The 16,216-nt window shown below is 33.3% G+C and overlaps 1 protein-coding gene across 3 annotated transcripts; it reads right to left on the bottom strand.

Annotated features, from left to right (window-relative positions):
* Positions 1-1,063: 1,063 nt before the first annotated feature.
* Positions 1,064-12,719, bottom strand: LOC146897788 (DEAD-box ATP-dependent RNA helicase 8-like). 3 transcript variants are annotated; one of them, XM_085734787.1, is made up of 11 exons: positions 12,320-12,719; positions 11,844-12,149; positions 8,510-8,570; positions 4,436-4,670; positions 3,652-3,890; positions 3,016-3,267; positions 2,721-2,901; positions 2,270-2,358; positions 2,102-2,175; positions 1,897-2,023; positions 1,064-1,472 (listed from the first exon to the last, which is right to left on the bottom strand). In XM_085734787.1, the coding sequence occupies exons 1-10, from the start codon at positions 12,370-12,372 to the stop codon at positions 1,945-1,947; spliced, it is 1,569 nt and encodes a 522-aa protein (XP_085590913.1). In that variant the 5' UTR covers positions 12,373-12,719; the 3' UTR covers positions 1,064-1,472; positions 1,897-1,944. The 3 variants fall into 3 exon arrangements, with proteins under 3 accessions (XP_085590913.1, XP_085590914.1, XP_085590915.1); XM_085734788.1 differs by having other exon boundaries at positions 12,405-12,719; XM_085734789.1 differs by having other exon boundaries at positions 12,337-12,554.
* Positions 12,720-16,216: the final 3,497 nt, after the last annotated feature.

Below are 16,216 nucleotides of genomic sequence, written 5' to 3'. Positions count from 1 at the left end.
CCGATCTAGTCGCTGTTTTCTTTCTTTTGTAAGCCATTTTCATTCCAGTTTTCTTCCAACCTGTCCATAACTCCTTCTATTTGTATGGCAAAAGCTTGTTGTCTTTTTCGCCAATCTGACCATCTTTATCGTCTTTGTAGTTGGGGTCAGTTTTTTGTTGCAGAATTTAAGGTTCCTCTTTTCTAAAATGTTTTCATTTCAGCTTTTGTCCTCTACATGTTTGTAACAAAAATCTCCGATGACATGTTTTCAATGGGTTGTTTTGCATTGTTGCAATTTGTTTCGTAATGTTTCCAATGGTATTCTTGTATTTTGATTTTAGTAAATGTACGGTAAGTGACTTTTATTTTTCATAAAACATGTTACCATTTATTTACCACTTAAGTTTGTGTTGGGTGTATTACCCCTTAACTTAGAAGATTAAAATCTGAGTGACATAAAAGTATATCACAGAAGATTAGATTTCGTTGAAATTTCTTTTAAGTTAAAAGTGAAAATAACTCACCAAACTAAATTGGTTATTTTGAGATTTAAGTGGCTCAAAATGAGTCAAGCACGGGATAAATTTTCTTCAAAATTTAAACGGACAAATATGGCTCCCATAGATAGTTGGGGCATTGATGTGGAGCATCAGTTATAATGAGCCAGGGGGATGGATTCAACCTCCCAAATGAGCAAACATGAAGTCCGATGACTCGAATGGAGCCTTTCATTCTTGTAAAAGGCAACCGAGAAAGCGCAACAGCAACGTTAAACAGGATATAGATGGCTTCAAAATGCATCATTGACTACTGAAATTTGGGTCATAATCTGATAATCTAGGTGTTGCATCCCCACCAAAGCTACCTCAAAAATGATCAAAATCCATGATCAAACACGGCCAAGCATATACAACTTGGCAACAATTCCCTGCACATTCTCATGTTATTATTGATCAGTGTTGGGTTCTAACGAATAAATTATCCACCCCAAACACCAGAACACACAATAACAAACTAAACATGAACTTCATCGGCAACAACAGACCAAATAGCAAGGGAAGGGGCATTCATAACAAGGTAAATTATCCTTAAACTTATTTAATTAAAAAAAAAAACTGAAGTACTGATAACATGCAGTAACATATTCAAATGTAACCAACGGAAATATCAATTGGACCCACCAAACTATATCCCAGTTAAAAGCCAATATTGAACTCTCTGGAGGTTCTAATATCTTCAGGTTCACGGCTCTCATCCAGTAATTTTTCGTTAAAGAAAAGCACTAAACGAAGGTTCTGACAATAACCCAATTTCCATAGTGCATCCTTTCACGCAAGGTCATATGGATCTTCTCATGTTTCAGGGTTTTTAAACTAGAAATTCAAAGGAAAATAAAAACACTTAACAAAGGTTCCAACAATACTCCAAATTCCATAATGCTTCCTCTAAAGCCACGGCATATGCACCTGCTTGAGTGACAGTCACATTAACCTGCAGAAATTGTACATGTTAGCAACTTCAACGGCAACTGTACAATTGAATCACATTGACAGATCATGAAACAAAATAATTGAGCATAAATGACTGCAAAAAAACTACTACATGAAATTAGAATGACAGCAAATAATGTACATCGGGTATCTTCATCAAATAATATTTTGAAAAACAAACAATAGAAATAATATTAAAATTGAAGTCACATTAAAAAAAAATCCAATAGAAGACTTGTTTTTTGTTAGTCACAAAAAACAACAAAAATGCATTACAACATCAAAGTTTTTGATGAGAAAGATGAATTTGTTTCCAAGTAATATGAAGTGTCTGCACTTAAACATACAAATTTATCAACAATTCTAGAGGCCAAGATCCAAAATGTCAACTGTTAATACGAAAAAAAAAGTTTCTGATTACTCACCATAGCTATTCATCAGATCTGTAAAAACAACCCTTGTAACCACCACTGTCACCGGCAATAAAATGCTTGATCAATGTGCGGCGGAATTTGCTTGATTTCAGTGGCAAGTTCTTGTTCAATCCTATATCTGAATAAAAGATGGAATATATCAGCAACCGAAAGCAAGAATCTCTAAAACTCATTCAACACCAAGTACATCACGTACAAATTAAAGCGGTCCTCATAAGTGATCAAGTTCACCGCTAAACCAAGGTGGCCAAACCTCCCTGACCGACCAACCTATCAAAAGCAGAACATCCATCAGAATATGTACACATAATTGGTACAAAATACAAATCAAATTGGATTCAAAATTAGCAGAAATCAAACATACCCTGTGCAAATAGGTTTCCGAGTTCTTCGGAAAATCAAAATTAATAACAACATTAACTGCTTGGATGTCTATTCCTCTAGTAAAAAGATCTGTAAATGTTTCACATAAAGGAAGAGAAATGAAAATAATGAATTATTAGGACAATATATCTATATACAAATTCTCACTGAGTTAACTACATAATAAACTAAAGATTCCTTGATATACAAACTGTCACTTGATGTGCATAGTAAACTACAATAATCGTATATGAATAATACAACTTTTGATTACGGAATTCATCTACAAAACAAAGGCATGAAGATACTATCAAAATAAAGGAAATTGGGACCCCAAATAATTAAGTATTGAAAACAGCTATATTGTCGGTTAAATATCATTCCAAGCAACTTCCGAAAAAGAAATACACTGCCTGCTTATATAAGAGGTTGGTAAAGTGTCAGCAACATACCAGTACAGACAAGATTTCGGCAAGCACCATTGCGGAAATCATGGAATACTCTATTGCGATGATCTTGCAACATCTTTGCATGAATATAGAAACATGAATACCCCAGTTCGGTGATTTTCTTGGCAAGGAGTTCAACCCGATTCACAGAGTTGCAGAAGATAATTGACTGGTTTATTTGCAGCTGGAATAGAAACAACTATTATTAATTCTTTTATAATGAAACAAATATTCTTATTATCATAATAATATTCACAGCAGGCATATAAGAAAATCAAGAGGACAAAAATAAACAAACCTTAGAAAAGAGAGTATTCAAGCAGTGGACTTTCTGTCTCTCTTCCACAAATGCATAAAATTGAGTAATACCCCTCAGAGTGAGCTCATCCATAAGGTTAATGACATATGGTTTACGAAGAAACCTATCTTTGAAGTCCTTCACAGTAACAGGATATGTAGCAGAAAACATCAGGATTTGACGATTTGCAGGAAGAAAGTGAATCAGTTCCTGAATCGAGGGTTGGAACTCTGGGGAGAGAAGCTTATCAGCCTGAGAAACACAGAAAGCTATGTAAAACTGTAGAATGATAACTGTAACTACGCACTACTGAAGGCATTAATCTTAACAATGTCAATGACAAAACACATGGAAATGCCATGGATATTTACGCAAAAAAATGAGAAATCAGTAAACAGGCATTTGCTTTAATGCTAACATTTAGGAAACAGATTCCTAATCCTAGCAAATCAGACAAACAAATTAAAGGAACATAGCTGTACATCAGATCATACTTGACTACTTGTCTAGTTAAATCCAATTATGTTTCCAGCCCCCATTTTCTTAAACCTCTTCAAATATGTGAATGTTTTTCCACATTCTTCATATTTCTCAACAGGATTATATAAATGAAAATTTCAAGGGTAATATATTTACCTCATCCATGACAAGCATGGAGCAATCTTTAAGAACGCAGACACCCTTCTTTGTTAGATCCAATATCCTTCCTGGGGTTCCAACCAGTAGATGAACTGGTTGATATAAACGCATTATGTCATCTTTCAGACTGGTACCACCTGTTGTTACCATAACTTGGATTTTTAAATGCTTTCCAAGCTCTTTGCACACTTGAGATGTTTGCAAAGCCAATTCTCTTGTTGGGACCAAGATAACAACTGCGTGATAATAACAGACCGTATAGTCAAAACATGGACAGAGCATATCATTATGCTTATTCAAAAACACAAAACCTAAACCCTAAAGTAATAAAGAAGTAACCACCTACAAAATATTTCTATTATTTTCAGGTATATTCGGCAAGAACTAGATAACCTACGATTTCTAAAATAACTTCGCAAGAGAAACAACTCATCAACAAGATATCAGTTTGTTTCAAAATTTCCAAAATTTTGTTATTAACACATACTTGGCACCTAAATCCTAATCCCAATATACCTAATACTAAATATGAAACATATTATGAATTGACCATACTACTGTTGGTTTTTTTAGGTCAGACGAAGGTCAAAGACTAAAAAGTAACCAAGTTGATGCTCTTTGAAATCCATACGATAGCTAAACCTTACTTGTCACAAGTTTTATTTTCTTTTAATCAGTATGAGGATACCAAAATGTCTTAACAAACAGATACATCATTATCTACAGTCCTTTCAACTACATTTCTTAGATGTAAAGCACTGAAGGCAAGAGGATATCAAACCTTGAATAACATTGCTATCCTGATCAATTTTTTCCAGTGCAGGAATGCAAAATGCAGCTGTTTTGCCTGTTCCATTTTTAGCCCTGGCAAGAATGTCGCTGCCGGTGAGAGCAATTGGAATGCTTTCTTCTTGGATGGGGGAAGGTCTTTCAAAACCCTTCTCATATATTCCCATGAGCAGCTCACGTTTCAAAAAGTAATCCTCAAATTCATTTCCTTTAGTTGCTGTAACATCCTGGGAACAAAGAATGCAGAACAACAAGATAAATGTTACAAACAAGAATTATAAGTTAATAATGAATGACACAAAAATCAAAGCAGCTTTAATGACTAATTCATCGATATCATTTATTAGGCCTAGACATAAAATAAGGCAGCTCATGTGTTGCAGCCTTCATTAAAACTATACAATGAATGATATCATACAACAAAAAACTATTTTGATAGGTTTGTAAGATGAGAGAGTTAGAATTAATTTCGTAGTTGTTGGGGACTAGGATGATTGAAGAAATGAAGCATGTGTACTATGGACAACAAGGAGGATGAAAAGGAGAGGTATCTTGTCATTTGAGAGGGTTAGAGCCTTCGAGTATTGGGAGGTGCAGATCATTGAAGTTATGCAGTCTATTCTATTTACTGTGAGGAATCAAATCACTGAAACTACTTGCTGAGAAAGTTTAAAGCGTTTTGGAAGGATGGGTTGGAAACAGTAGCAAAAATTTAAGAAGACACAGATGCAGATCACGACAGGGAGGTAGAAGAATCAACAGGTCACAACAGTGAGAAAGAAAATCAAGATTGGTTGATGGGCCATGAAAAGAATCAACAGCAGCCAAAGAAGAATCCAGTGACGTGAAGAAAAGGCATGAAAGCGATCTGGAAATCAAATTAAAGGTTTATCAAGATGAATTGAATCAACCCTCTTGGACAAAGACAGATCGGTGACAAGAGGAGTTCGAGGGCCCGTAAATTCTTCCATATCAAAGACTTTTTCGGGAGAATCTTCACCCATGATGGTTGTTCAATATCATTTTCGGGTATCTCTTCTAGCGTATAGATGTATCAAACAGAAGTCAGGCACAACCTAGCACAAGCCAAAAAAGTGAGAGATACCAAGTGTCTTTTGGGTTGCACCTCATCAGAACAAATCTGAACGGGGCACTTGACAGCCGTGGAGCTTGAAACTTCAGCGAGTATGGTCATTCCGCTGCCACCACCTGACATGAAAATGGCCAGAGAGGAAGATGGGTCGTCATCAGATGGGAGAGTAAGTTGGACTCTTGGCAAACTGGCAGCGCATCCGCTGCTAGAACCACAAGTGCCAAGCCAGTCCTTTGAATCAAGGGTAAGGTGGAGTTTTGGCATGCTGGCTGAGATTCGAATGCTAGTGGAACCAGAAGAGCCAAGCCAGTCCTTTGTATCGAGGGCAAAGGATGGATCTGGCAGATGAAGCTGCTACAACCAGAGGCAGTGTGTAGGAGAAGGAGAGATATGGTTGGATCAAGTGCTTAATTGACCTGATGGGCCAAATTCATCTGATGACAGGCCTTTGGACAGTAGTAGTGGCCCAAGACCAAATCTGTGGAGGATTGGGATATTGTAAAGAAAATTGAATTCTTGGCCATAGTGCACACAAACCGATCAAGCTGAGCAATTCGGTAAAATTTCAGAACGTTGTCGGTAGCAAGGTAGTTAAAATCGCAATCCCTCTCTCAGTAAACTTCTGCTTGGCAACCAATTTCGTGCTGAAAGTAGTTATCAATCCTGAATAGCTTCACCGAGAAGCCATCCCAAATTAGGATAGCAGCATAGAACAGCCTACGATAAAATTCAAATGGCGCAGAAAGCGGGAAAGCCACTAGAATAATATATTTATTAAATAATTAATCCTATAAATATCAATACTACAAATATATTAAATAAGTTATAATAAAATGTTTATTTTAAGTAATTTAAAATATATATGTATTATCTTTCAAAAAAAAAAATATATATGTATTATGTATATAAATAATTTTATTTTCTGTTTCACTTTTTATTTATTAGACATGTCAACAGAAAGCGAGAAAGCGGCTGCTCTAAGATAATTTTATATTTTTATTAAATAATTATTAATAATACTGTACATATATATTAAATAAGTTATATTAAAATATAATTTAAGCAATTTATACTATATATGTATATAAATAATTTAGTTTTCTGTTTCATTTTTTTCATTTATTAGACATGTTAGAGTATTTTTTATTAATTACTTTTATTTCACAATTTGGTTTATCATAGGAACATTATGTGAAACAAACCCTAAAAATGGGATGTCCAAACTCAAACCCTAAACCTGGGTGAAACTTAATTTTCTCAAAAAAGGCCCTCTTCTCCCACCACCACCCTAGTGTGTCGTTTGCTGCACCCCTGCACCTTTCAGACCCTAAGCCTGAAACTTTAAGCTCTCCAAAAAGGCAAGCGGCCTCTTCTCCCAACGACCGCCCTACTGTCGTTTGCTGCGCCCCTACACTTTTCGCCCTTATCTTTTTTCTTGTTTCTTCTTAGCATGTGAGGGCCGTGGCTGCAAAACAGTCGTTGTGGCCAAAAAGTCTTCTTCATAATGATAATTTGCTGCAAATGGCTACTCAGCCCAACTTTTCCGCAATTCGCAGCCAAAACGCTACAACTACTGTACGCAGATAGCAAGCAAAACGAGTTGCAGCATAGAATGTGCCCACTCCACAATTGCGGATTATTAACAACATAGGAGTAGTGCGACAGCCGCTATTGGAATTATTATCCCCGATTACTACTATTCCATTATATTATTTACAATTTTTGTAATGTTATTTACTGTTTTGTTATTCTTATTTTATATATCTTATATTCATAATCTTCATGCTACTGTAGCGCCGCTAAGTGTAACGCACTAACGCTAGCGAAAACCCTGTGTGTGGAGGGGCAGCTACCGGCACCGCTCTACTCTGCCTCTACAGCACTGGGAAATGCCACTAACATGGGCTCCAGTGCAGTGATTCCAACTGTTCCGAGAAAAAGAAAAAAACAATTTTGCACCTGTTCATGCTCACTCGAGGCCACCAAAATTGTATGAGTTGGATTGTGATTTTAACTACCATGTGCACCTGCCCGTACATAGTCCACTAAAGAAATATATTGTTAAAAAAAAATTATAAAAAAAAGTTCCCTATTTTGTTGATATTGTTCATACTTTCTTTGTTACCTCGTGTATTCCTTCATAACCTCCTATTATTCAAATATTCTTGCCCCATTGAAATTGTAGTAAATAAGGAAAAAGTGTAGGCGCTAAGAAGATAATAGATCTCTACAACGAAGTGATTTAATTTGTATATAGATTGTTATAAATTAAAGCTATTGGGTTGAACCGATTAAGAAATTAAGCAATTCAGTACAAATTCTTGCCTCCTATTTTAATAATTTCTAGTCCTTTTTTCCTCTTAAATCTATGTTAATAATATATACTGATAGTAATATATATTAACTAAGCCGCACCCTAGGATTTTGAAAACTCCCACACCACCTCGTGATTGAATCTATACCTGGAACATACTAGTGGATGTGCAACATAGCCTATAAATGAGGAGGGGATTAAAAGGAGACGCGTCTTGTAATTTAAGAGTTGGGGCCTTCAGGTATTGGCAGGTGCAGACCCTTAAGTTTTATAAGGGAAGTTCTTCCCTGAATATTCCAATAAACATACCAATTTCTATCATAACAACACCACAATTGGAAATCCAAAACACAATTTCGGTAAATGTCATTGCGTGGATACAAATTATACATAGTTAAAGTAGTTTGTAAGTTTTATATGCATGATTGTACTCTAAATAACTGTTAAAAACAATTTTAAATGCCTAATGGGGTACAGGGCACTCAAAAGGCATAAATCAATCAACAAAATGCCAATTAAACTTTAAGACAAGAACAATCTAGACCAAATATTTATGATATACTAGTGTGTGAAATGACAACATGATATATGATTAAAATATATGCATATAACCAGCAACTTGAAGTATTAGATAACAGTACTCATAAACAGTAACATACCTCTGTCCTATAGCGTGTATCAGCTGGCGGAATCTTTAGCCTTGCCTTCCAGTCTTGAGAACTAATATAGGAAAACCAAACACATCAAAGATAATAAGAGAACAATTTCTTTCCTTTTGAACAAAATTTTACATTGAGCCAATTTCCAAACTATAACAAAGTCATAATAACAACACTTCGTAAAATAACTTAAAAAACATTTGAATAGGAATAAGAAGGCAATAGCCAAGATTGTGCACAATATCAACTTAGATTTGAATTTGAGCTAGAAATACAAAAGATTGCGAGGGTACAACAGGTTCAGCGAAAAAAAGTGATTCATAAATCAAATCACCAAAACCATGGTCTTCCACAAAAAATTAACCAAATGATGTTGATTTACAGAAAAACCCTAGAGCCGCTATCAGTGATAGATGGACTGCAGTACAGTTTGGTAAGTAATACAATAGAAACTGGTTTGTTGTATGGATCTATTGTTTTGTGTCTCAAGGAATTCTCCCACGTGACATTGGCATGTCTTGTGCCTATTATTATATTTTAAAAATAAAATTTCTTTCTTTTTCAAAGAAGTATAATAAACATCTGAAAGAAGGGGGTTATAAAAAGCCTTAAATACAAATAACAAAAATCTAACAAGCATAAATGTAAGCCAGTACTCAATTTAAGATGTGTATGTCAATGGCATTAGTTAAAGTGTTAAGAAGCGTAAATGAGTTGAAACTCAAAAAGTGAACTCGAGAATTATTGCAAACAAAAAAACAGACAGCAGTATTTATTACCAAAACCAAGAAGATTGATGTAATTTACTCCAAAAAAAACATATAAAAGTAACATATTAAAAAGCATTGATCAATTGCACTAGTTTAAAAGTCAAAAGTACGCTCGTGAATTTTGGCAAACAAAAAAATGACAACCCCTTGATAACCAAAACTAAGAAGATTGTATTTATAAATTGCACTAGTTAACGTGTTAACAAGCATAAAGTCAAAAGTCCACTCGTGAATTTCACAAACAAAAAATGACAACCCATTGACTACCAAAACCAAAAAGTTTAAACCACACCCCCACCACCAAAACATAGAAATAACTCAAAACTTAAGATGCATACCAATTACATTAGTAGAAGTGTTACAGGCATAAATAAAAGGGCAGCCCAGTGCACTGAATCTCCTGCATACGCAGGGTGCGAGTAGGGGTCCCACAATTTTGGTATATTATGCCATGTTTTTTACACAAGAGGCAATTTTCAGGACTTGAACTCGTGACCTTTCAGTCATGTGACAACAACTTAACCGTTGCGCCAAGTCGAAACTAAAATCGTACAATCACGAATTATCAAAAACAAAAAAGAACACCATCATTGATTACCGAAACCAGAGATTGATGTAAACTAATCAAGAAGATTACAAGAATCAACATAAATGAGTCATAATTTAAAATTCATTTTTCAATTGCATTAGTTTTTTTTTTTAAGAAGTCAAACTAGCCCACCGAAATTGGCACCGGGGAGACCTTGAGAGGAGCACACTCCAAGGTCCCAAGCCAACACTACCAGGCCAACCCAAGTGGGTTCATTAGTTTAAGTGTTAACAAGCATAGATACGTCAAATCTCTAAAAGTACACTCATGATTTATCACACCAAAAAAACAGACAACAACATTGATTATCAAATCCAGAAAGATTAATGCAAATCACCCCAAAATACAGCAGTCGTGTGGTTTCCTTTTGGAATCAATTTTCTCTTCGATACGATATTAAGGCAACTAAATTTAAAAAGAAAAAAGTACAATCAGATTAAAAATCACGCAAAAAAGCGGAAAAAGTTGCATGGATTTGTATTGCGAAAAAGGTGCATGCTTCAGCACGTATAAAGTGAAGGCCCACACCAGAACTTAATGACTAGGCTAGATGAACTACGAGCTCTCTCCAATCTCAAATCCGGATACGAGGGTGGGGACAAGAAAATTGATTCTACCTACATGCATCAACTGTAACAGAAGCAACTAATCAAGCCACAAAGGTTGTGCTATTGTGCCATGGAAATTGGAATAGCCGTAGCATAAAAGCTCAAGGCTCCACTCCAACTCAGATATAGCAGAATTGTGACCAATACTCTTCACTTAGAAAATTACGACTGATTTTTTCCTTGTTCCATGGATTTAATTTAAATACACTGTCGATGTTAAAGCTTTTTACACAACCAGTCATAACCATTAGATCATTGAAAACGTTTATGGTTTTAACCATAACTACTTCTGAAGTCACAGATATGTGTGGTTGTGATTTGTCAACAGTGTATGCAAATTAATCTTTTTCCATTACCTACTACACTAATTAAAACTTCAATCCTAATAATCATAAAGCCAAAGGAAACCAAAGACCCACGACACGTCAAACATAACATGTTGAATCAATACACAAACCTATTATTATGCAAACACTTAAGACCTCACTCACTCATAAAACCAAACACATTAATAACATATCATATCATCTCATCTCATCTCATCATAACTAAAACCCAAACAATGAAACACGTATCAAACAGAAGTTATAATAACCAACAACAACACCAAAACAAAACATCAAACCAACTACACTAGTCAAAACTTGAAACCTAATAATCATCAAGCCATCAAACCAAGAAAACTTTAGGAGACACAGCATATACAACAAAAGATAACATCTTGAATCAACAAACAAACCCATTATCACACAAACACCTAACAACTCAATCACCCATATACAAAACACATCGATAACACATCATTTCATTTAATCAAATCAATTAACCAAAGCCCTATCCCTAACAATGAAACACATACCAAACAAAAGTTATAATAACCAACAACAAGAAAACAAAACATTGAACCTACTACACTAATTGAAACTTCAAACCTAATAATCATCAAGCCATCGAAACAAAAAAATATACAACAACAGATAACATCTTGGACAAATACACAACAAACTCACTATTATCCAAATACTTAACAACTCAATCATCTATATAACAAAACACATTGATAACAACAAATCATTTCATCAGAACCAATTATCCAAAACCCTAATAATCCTAATCATAAAACACATCAAAAAACATATCATGCCATCAATACAAATTAACCAAAACCCTAATTAGAAAACACATTGAAAAGTTGTCATGCCATCAATACCAATTAACCAAAACCCTAATAATCCAAATCATAAAATACATTGAAAACATGTCATGCCATCAAAACCAATTAATCAAAACCCTAAACCTAACCATGAAACACAAGCTAAGCAGATCTAATTATATAATTTACAATTAAAAAGAAACAAAAAACAAACCTTGTGTCAGCGGATTCAGATTGCACAGTCTGCTTAACCTCATCAACAGCATTTGATTCCGAACTACCCAATTGCGCCCTTCTCAGCTGGTGCTGCACCATTTGTCTATGAGCATAGAATTGTTGCTGCTGGTTCTGCTGTTGTTGGTTATGCTGATAATAAGGTGCCCTATGTTGAAACTGATTGTTCAAATTCGCATTCGAAATTGGATTCTGGTTCGGGTTTTGGTTTGAATTCATACCACCACGTCCAGGAGCGATTCCAGGAGGTGGAAATCTGGCCCTATTGTTGTTATTGTTCATCTCTCTGATTCAAAAAACCTTGAAATGAGAGGAAGAAGAAACGGGAAGAGGAGAGAAATGAAGGTGTGAAGTTTTTTTTAATTATTGCTATGAGAAATGCTATGGACAAAGTATAATGTAACATACACACCTTTTTATTCAAACTAAAAAAGAAAAAAAAGGAAAAAAAATAACTTTCGTTTTGGTGGAACCTGTCCAGCTATTTTCCCATTTCCAGAATTTCTCATTTTGATTTGAAAAAGTTACGAGAAATTAATACCCATTTAGAAGATAATTTCAGATTCACTTCATGGAGGCGTAGACAAAAACCATGCCTGTCACCGTCGATACTCCTCCTTGCTGTTGCCGTGGAACTTGTCGTCGCCGGCGACGGCTTTGCCATCGAGAAGCTGATTGATTGTTCATAAACAGTAATTGAAGGGGGGTGTTATTATGAATAAAACTTAGTTTGAATCGATTGGCTTAACGGTTGTGATTAGAGGCGGTGGGTGAGTGGTGGTGAGGTTTGAGAGAGAAAGAAATATTGAATGACAGGGAAGTCGGTTGCCAAGTTTAGGCGCATAAGTGCATAAGTGATTAAGGGATTTTCAAATCTTGGTGGTAAATTCATTTTAATTTTAAAAAATTGAGAAACCCGTGATTATTTTGTTGTGTGTTAAGGGATTACGTGTTCAGAGCTTTCTTGGTACGTCTCAAAATTATTGTCTGTATGATTTTGAAGTGGTAACTGATGTTTCTTGCATTGCCTACTGTTTTTCAGTAGTTCGTTAGTGGCTTGGAACGAGATCTTAAGAAGTCTCTTCTAATTTGATTCCCATACAATTTTTGGCAACTTGTTCGAATCGGGGCTTATGGTGGTTATAATGATGTTCGAGATTTTATTTCTCTTTAGGAGCTCTTTGACATCCTTGTTGTATTTGGTTATCTCAATGGATCATGTCCTCTAAAAACATTATTGTTGTTTTTGAACATCTTTTTAGCGTTTCTTGTGTTTTGAAATGTTCGTTTCATTAAAATCTTATTTTTGCTTCTTAAAAAAAAACAAGAAGGGTTAAGTGGCATTTCTCTCATTGCTTTTCTTTTTTAAGGGAAAATATATTATAACTTTTCATTATTAATCATTGTCAAAATACAAAAAGGTGCATCATTAATAACAATTTCTCTCATTGCTATATGTCCTACTTTTGTTATTTATTCATGTTTTTGTTCTCTTTCGTGAGTCATCCATCTATCTAATCCACAAGAATGCAAGTAAGGTATAATTGAAGTTTTACGTCTTTAAAAAGCTTCCCTCAAAAAAAAAAACGTCTTTAAAAAGCTATGAAGATAATTTACAACTTCTATGTTTATAATCGTCTAGTTCAATCATCTTATACATCTAGTCAAGTCATGAATATGATATTTATATTTTGATATTTTGGCTTGACATTTATCAGTGTTTTTTATTATAACTTGAGCTACAAACCACCTTTTGAGAATAAACCAAATAATTGGTTAGATAACATCCATAGATGCATTTCTTTTGAAGACCATGAAGTCTAAGTCATTAATCTTAGCATATCTTGATGATAATCTTGTCTGAAAATTATTTCAAATAAATCCCAAAACTAATTTGTGAGAAGGTAAAACCCGATGAAATGATTTAAGAACTTTGTGAATCGATTCAATCCTTTTTAAAAGTTATGAAACCCTCCTAGGCTTGCATTGCATTTGGTTTGATATGAGAAAAGTTAAAATGAATCCCCAAGTAATATTTCTAAGTTAACAAGGTTTGTGGATGATTTGAATCATTTCGCGTTAAAATAATGTATTTTCTAGTCTTTTGCATGTATGCGTCGATGATTTAGAGAGGTCCTATAATGGAACTTTTCATATGAATTGATTCACAAAGATTAGTAAATCAGTTCGTTCAACGATGAATTGATTAACTATATCATTGAATCAATACATTAGTGCAAATTTAGATGTTTCCTTGTAGTTTGACATTCTTTGAGGATAAGTAAGCCTGGGGTAATTAACATATTATATAAATAACTTAATATTGATGTTAAATCCACCATTTTAACCAATATTGAGGTGAAGAACGTGAATAATAAATTGTGAATGAAAAAAGTTAATGTAATGTGCACAAGTCATTACATAAGTGGGTGCAAATTATGCATTCAATTTGGATTGTTACTACATGTCTTTAAAAAAAAATTGGTAACAAAAGGGAAAAACAAAAAGGAGAAAGAAAAAAAAAGAAAAAAGAGAAGCTAAAAAAGACCCATAGTAGGGTCGAACAAACTCAACACCCATTGCATTTGCTGAGAGGATATAGGCTATATCAGGAGAGGCTTCATTCAAAATAACAAGACATCTATCACTAAGAGCACCCTTTTTAACTAGAAAATCAACTGCAGCGTTACCCTCACGTAAAGTATGTTGTAAACTAACCACGCAATCTCTATGAAGAAGTTGTTTAATAGTCATGATTAAATTTCCATATTTGTGATGAACATTCAAATCCTTTTGGATGAGGTCAACAACAGTAGTTGAATCAGAGTGACACATCACATGCTTAAATTCAGTATCCCAACACAGCTTCAAACCATGGTATAAACCCAAAATCTCAATTTAATGACATAAGTGGGTTTTAAAGACTTAAAAAACAATGTACCTTTTGTAAAAAAAAAAAAGCAATATATATATATATATATATATATATATATATATATATATATATATATATATATATATATACCTTACATCGATGCATCAATTTTTTGTCACAGAGTTTAAGGGCTAGAGCTCACACATTATACGTGGAGAAGTGAGGTATCCGGGGTTCGAACCACGGCCTCCGCATATAATATGCAATATCCCTACATCGATGCATCAATTTAAACGATTGTTTAAGTACTTTTTGTATTATTATAATGATTTTTGGTGAAAATTTAAATAATAAAAAAATATGTTTTTATATTAATATATTTATGGATAATTTTTGTTGTAGTATATTTTTCTTTCATCTATTTTATCACCACAAAAATATTTTTATTTATAATTACTTTTTAATACATCTATATGTCTCTTCTAAACTTGTGTATTTATTCTTATAAAATTTAAATGCTTACCTAATCAAAACTTATCCTAGAGTAAAATTTTTAACTTTATGTAAATACATATTTATCTATTAATACAAATTTATTAATATGTTTTACTTTATCATGTCTTATCATAATTATTAGAATAGTAGTACTTTATTTTTTTTTTTTGACTCATACTTTATATATACTGTAAAAAACTATCTAACTTTATAATACACACACACATATTATGCTTTAGTTTATCAAATAATTAATACTAACCTTTTAAAAAATTAATCTTATCCTTATCATAAGTTTCTTACCATCTCATAAAAATTGTCACATTAAATTATTTCACACACAAAAAAATTATGAATAAAGGTAAGAGAATGATAATTTTACCAAATGAAGTTTATTAATTTTTTGTTATAAACATAAAAATAATTAAGAATATTTTGAAAATTGAAAATATCAATAAACATAAAATTAATTAATGTTAAGTCAAAAGTTGAAAATATCAATTAATGTTAATAAATTTTTGTCAAATTATGGGACAAATTTTTATATATATTAATATTACAATATTCCCAATCAATTAATGTTTTTGACTAATTTCAATATCATTAATTTATACTATTATTAGAAACAAATATTGGTTTTTTTTAGAGGAGAAACAAATATTGTTAGAAATTAATTTATTTTATTTTAATTATTAAATTTATAATCATTTAAAATTATATTTAATTTGAATTCACACACGAAGAAGAAAGGTTTATGTGACAAAAAATTTTAATTTATAAAATTTCTAAAATATATTTTAATAATTTAATTATAAATTATTAAATAATGTCAGGAATTTAAATGAATATCCTTCAAAAAAAATAGAGAGAATAATAGTACTTTAATTCATGATTAATATATTTACCTCATCCATGACAAGCATGAAGCAATCTTCAAGAACGCAGACACCCTTCTTTGCGAGATCCAATATCCTTCCTGGTGT

Source organism: Medicago sativa, chromosome 8, assembly GCF_051527215.1.
Source record: "Medicago sativa cultivar Bolivia chromosome 8, Bolivia_mono, whole genome shotgun sequence".
NCBI lineage: Eukaryota > Viridiplantae > Streptophyta > Magnoliopsida > Fabales > Fabaceae > Medicago > Medicago sativa.
Note: the sequence above shows the minus strand (reverse complement) of the source record. Positions and strands in the feature narration are given on the sequence as shown.

Coding starts and splice junctions, on each gene's coding strand:
- LOC146897788 (XM_085734787.1), bottom strand. CDS start 12,372: ATGAGAAATTCTGGAAATGGGAAAATAGCTGGACAGGTTCCACCAAAA. Junction 2,359..2,720: donor CCGAAATCTTGTCTGTACTG/GTATGTTGCTGA, acceptor AAACATTTACAG/ATCTTTTTACTAGAGGAATA. Junction 2,024..2,101: donor TATGAGGACCGCTTTAATTT/GTACGTGATGTA, acceptor TCTTTTATTCAG/ATATAGGATTGAACAAGAAC.